The sequence below is a fragment of the Entamoeba dispar genome, genomic scaffold (genome assembly GCF_000209125.1).
Source record: "Entamoeba dispar SAW760 scf_1105229458685 genomic scaffold, whole genome shotgun sequence".
In the NCBI taxonomy this organism is placed as follows: Eukaryota; Evosea; order Mastigamoebida; family Endamoebidae; genus Entamoeba; species Entamoeba dispar.
The window spans coordinates 1-4,857 of NW_001853316.1; the positions used below are offsets into that span (position 1 = coordinate 1).

The following is a 4,857-nucleotide window of genomic DNA, read 5'->3' on the forward strand; positions in this document are numbered from 1 at the left end:
ATGAATGTTATAATCCATTTACTAAAATCAAATTATTTAATATTATTTGGGAGTTAATTAATCTCTTTGGAAAAATTGATTTTGGAATAAATCAATCCACTGTATTGGATTATACTATTCAAGAATTTTATACTGAACAACAACTCTGTAAACCATTTCTTGGTCAAGTTACTCATTTAGGACAAAAATTTATTTTGGAAAATAAAATTCATAATATCCCTACTAATAATTCAATTCAATTTAACTCTTTTATTACACAACATTATCCATGTATTGAAAAATTCTTAATTGGAATGAGGCATGTTAATTTCATTTCAGTTAATGACTCTGGTTTCTTTTGTTGGCATGGTACTTCTGATGCATCCATCCAATCTATCTGTAAAGATGGTTTTGATCCAATGAGAAGGACTGGACAATTTTATGGAAGAGGAGAGTATTTTGGAAAAACAGCTGACATTTCAATGGGTTATTGTAAAGGGAATTACCATCTAATACTATGTTATGTCCTTAAATCAGATAAAGTCAAAACCATAGATATTGGATATGTCGTTGATAACCCAGCTGATTGGAGTTATTCATATTGTCTTCCATTATTAGTTATTACTTATGGAAATGGAAAACCTGTTATCTTTTTAGATAAAACATTAAATTAAATCTTCATTTCTTCTTTCATTTCTTTAAAAAACAATATATTCAATACACAATAGTTGATAAATTCATAAAGTCTTAAACGAGTTAATAACTTCTATTTTATATAATGTTCAAATGATGCATAACTAACTTTAAATTTTTTAGCTAATATTAAGAACATAAAATTAGAATAAAAAGAATATGAAGTATTCCAAAAGAAAAGTTTTCATTAACACAAAAAGCAAAAGTGTTTTTCTTATGACTAGCTTTTATGCTTAATGAAAAAAAAAACAAGTTGGTATTAAGAGAAAGATTAATTGAGTTTAACTATTCAATTAAAAAACATAATTAATAATAAAAAATAATTAATGTATATTGATTCAAAAATAGATAAACTATAGAAGTATAGTGAATAGAAATAATTTAAAAACTAAGGAAATGTGTACGAAATAAAGGTTATGTATTATTCTTAAATATTATTTACTTCTTTCAGTTATAGAAAAATATAATCGGGTTGGTTTTAATGAATAGATAACCATATAAAAATTATTCACTATTTTTTTTGATCTGTTATCTACCAAAACAATATCAATCAACTAAAAGTAAATCAAGTTTAATTGGATATTTTTTCTTCTTTTTCAGTAATTTAGTTGATTGCCTTCTCATATAATTTTTCAATAGTATAGTTGTGGTATTATACCTTTTCATACTTTTTATTATTTCTCACTCTTGTTTATTTAATTACTTACACAATCATTAAAAATAACATTTTGAATTTTCATTCATTAAACTTATTGTTCTATTTCTTTTTTATATTTGATTTTATTGTTATTCTTCTTTTCATTACTTTCTTTTTTATTTACATTCTTTCTCTTTTATTAACTTTATATTATTTCTCTATTCTACAACTACAACTTCACTTCCTATTTTCTAGTATTTATTGGATATTATAGAGTGTTTATAATTAAAAGTGTTTATTCTTTTCGTTTATTCTATATTTTTTGTGTTTAAGTATTCTGATAGTTTTTGTTATTTTTCTTTTGGTTAAAATTATTGGCTAGTGTTGATTGTTTGTGTGGTGTTAACATATGATAAATAAGGAAATGGAGGGATTAAACAAATAATAATGGAATTATCCATATGAGATGATTTTCTTTTAGATTGAACAAAAATAAAACGAGAAAGTGAGAAAAAAATTATTTCCATAATTGTTGTAATGAGACAGATGCATTGTTATCTTTCTTCATTACTTTAGCAGCTGCTAATTCAAAATCTTCTTGTGTTACATGAGACCTTCTTTCCCGAAGTGCAAACATACCTGCTTCTGTGCAACATGCTTTAATTTCTGCACCAGATGCTCCATCCAATCGTTCTGCAATTTTCTTGAGATCGATTCCACGAACTAAATTCATCTTCTTAGAATGAATCTTAAGAATGTCTAAACGTGCTTCTTCTTTTGGATTAGGGAATTCGATTTTTCTATCAATTCGTCCTGGTCTTAATAATGCTGGATCTAAAATATCTATTCTATTTGTTGCCATTAATACTTTTATATTTTTTGTTGGTTCAAACCCATCTAATTGATTAACTAATTCTAGCATAGTTCGTTGTACTTCACTATCTCCTCCTGACTTTCCTTCAATTCGACTCGATCCAATAGAGTCTATCTCATCCATGAAAATAATAGATGGTGCATGTTCTCTTGCCATTACAAATAGTTCTCGAACCATTCTACTTCCTTCTCCAATATATTTTTGTACTAACTCAGTTCCTGAAACTCGAATAAATGTACAATCTGTATGGTGTGCTACTGCTCTTGCTAATAATGTTTTTCCTGTTCCTGGTGGTCCATACAATAATACACCTTTTGGTTGTGCAATTCCAAGTGATTCAAATAATTCTGGATGTTTGATTGGTAACTCAATTACTTCTTTAATCTCTTTAATTTGTTGATCTAATCCTCCAATCATGTCATATGTTGAATCTGGTACTTTTTCTACTCTCATTAATGATACTAATGGATCAACTTGATTAGGAAGAACTTTACAAATACTGTATGTATCACTTTTTAGTGCCACTCGTTGATTTGGTTTCAATGACTTTATATCAATTCCTGCTTCTACTTTGACAACATATTTGCCTTCTTGTGCTGATTTAACTAATACCTTATCTTTTCCTACTGCTTTGATAACTTCTCCAACTGAACATGATGGTTCCGAAAGTAATTGAAGTTCTTCTTTCATTCTTCTTACTTGGTCATTTAATTGATTTCTTTTAGAAATTAATCTTCGTTGATTTTGTAACTCACTCGAATACTCGTATGTCATTTGATCTATCTTATGCTTATAATATTTGACCAATGCACTTTCCTCACTTTGTTTCTCTATTTCCATCTCTCTCACTTACTAATTTTGTAGTTCTCCTTTTTTTGTGCTTTTTCTTTTGAAGTTTTTATTTTTTTCTTTTTATCACACTGAAAAAGTTACTATTATTTGAGTATGTGATAAAATAATAAAAAAAATTCAATAGTATTTCTTCAAAAAAATATAACAACTATTCTAATTGTATTTTGATTATATGCTATTCAAACTTATTTCTGCTTTACTATCTCCTTTCACATAACAATTTAGAACTAAGAGCTAGGATGTCTCGTGAGTACACAAAAAAAAGAAATAGTTTACAAATTTTAATTTATGCAACACCATGTAATAATACGTCTTCTCTTCTTTTTTGTTCCTATTAATAGTTATTTGCACTGTTGCTCATTGTGTAACTGCTTCAGCTGAATTATTTTGTTTGTTCTTTCCATTGATTTCTTGTAATATCTCATCTACTTTTGTATTCATTGCGCTACATCTCATTATTGCTAATTTGTCTATATTCCTTTTATCTAATTTACCATCTTATATTACTCTTGAAACTATCTAATAATTGATTTAAATAATTTAATATTAAATTTCTTCAAATCTACTTCGTGTATAGATGTATAAAATTCATTTCATTCATACAATGAACAATTTCATTATTATTAACACTTGCACTTGCTAATGTTCTTTTTGCTCTTTCACATGTTGTTCTTAGTCTTCTAACTGTTATGTATTTCTATTATTATCTTTATTATATTTTTTTGGAAACTCTCCAATAAAATAGTTGATATGTCGATTGTCAAATTATTCTCATCAAAGATGTGCGTCTCTATTAGTTGTTTTAGCTCTATTTACTCTTTCTTCATTTGTAAGTACAGTTACATTATTTGTTCCTCTTCCTTGTTCATTTATTAATATTTTCTTCTTTCTTGATTTCTTTTTATCAAGTCCATATGCAATAGTTATGTTGGTTCATTGATAATTCTCATTACATTCATTCCTGCAATTGTTCCTGCATCTTTAGTAGCTTGTCTTTTTGAATCATTAAAATATGCTGGACATGTAATAACTGCATTCTTTACTTCTTTTCAAATAAATGTTTCTGCTGTTTCTTTCATTTTAGTTGATGCCATTGGTGATATTTCATATCAGATAACCACTTTTAAATAACATATTTTTCATGAACAGAGAGAGGTCTCATGGTTATTGGAGAGAGAGTGATGGTGAAAAGAATAAGAAGAAACTGAAATAATAACAATTCTATTTGATATGCAAGTAAGATTCGTTATATATAACAAGTAAAATTCAAATAAGATGGAAAAAGAATTTGAGAACTAGTAAAGAATAAAAACAGATCCAGAAATGAAATTGGTTCAAACATTGATTGTACTTCTTTTGTGTATTGTTATAGTCAATGCTTCTTGTGCTAGTTGGGCATTGAGAAAATACTCAGATGATTATTTAGAATGCATAAATAAAAACCCAACAGCTACTGGTAAACGATCATGTTTAAGAGAATGGAAATATTCATTAAGTGATACTGATTGTACTGATGAAAAATTTAAAGAATTATATCAAGAATTTTGCAATGCACATGATGGGGGATCACTTGTTTGCGATATTTAATTTACTTTTTAATTACTTTTAATAACCACTTCAGTTAAAAAAGAAATTAAAACTTAGAACTTTTTTCAAGTATAACACAAAATAATAGAAAAAAGGAATAATTGCAATTAAAACATGTATTTAGGCAATAGTAAAATTCGTGACTAATTCTTTTATTATAAATACTACTGCAGTAATAAAGAGCAATAATGATATAATAAATACAGCTCCTGTAACTTCAATTCTTGACCATGGT

General features: G+C 26.9%; 3 protein-coding genes across 3 annotated transcripts in view, besides 3 other annotated features; 1 reads left to right on the top strand and 2 right to left on the bottom strand.

Moving 5' to 3' along the window:
- Positions 1 to 53: 53 nt before the first annotated feature.
- Positions 54 to 653, top strand: EDI_072180 (uncharacterized protein; the record flags this gene model as incomplete). The annotated part of the gene is made up of 1 exon (XM_001734833.1): positions 54 to 653. A coding segment is annotated over one exon (600 nt), but the record flags the coding sequence as incomplete, so codon positions are not given.
- A 310-nt stretch (positions 654 to 963) lies between these two features.
- Positions 964 to 1,000: a sequence feature (AT_rich).
- A 404-nt stretch (positions 1,001 to 1,404) lies between these two features.
- Positions 1,405 to 1,527: a microsatellite.
- Positions 1,528 to 1,826: 299 nt separating this feature from the next.
- Positions 1,827 to 2,957, bottom strand: EDI_072190 (26S protease regulatory subunit, putative; the record flags this gene model as incomplete). The annotated part of the gene is made up of 1 exon (XM_001734834.1): positions 1,827 to 2,957. One exon carries the CDS (start codon positions 2,955 to 2,957, stop codon positions 1,827 to 1,829), a length of 1,131 nt encoding a protein of 376 aa, XP_001734886.1.
- A 598-nt stretch (positions 2,958 to 3,555) lies between these two features.
- Positions 3,556 to 3,589: a sequence feature (AT_rich).
- Positions 3,590 to 4,786: 1,197 nt separating this feature from the next.
- The window catches only part of EDI_072200 (uncharacterized protein), a gene marked incomplete at both ends in the record, with an annotated part of 1,553 nt that continues 1,482 nt past the window's right edge, over positions 4,787 to 4,857 (bottom strand). Inside the window, one exon of the mRNA XM_001733219.1 lies at positions 4,787 to 4,857. This exon is cut by the window's right edge and continues 1,291 nt beyond it. Coding sequence (XP_001733271.1) covers positions 4,787 to 4,857 — 71 coding nt within the window.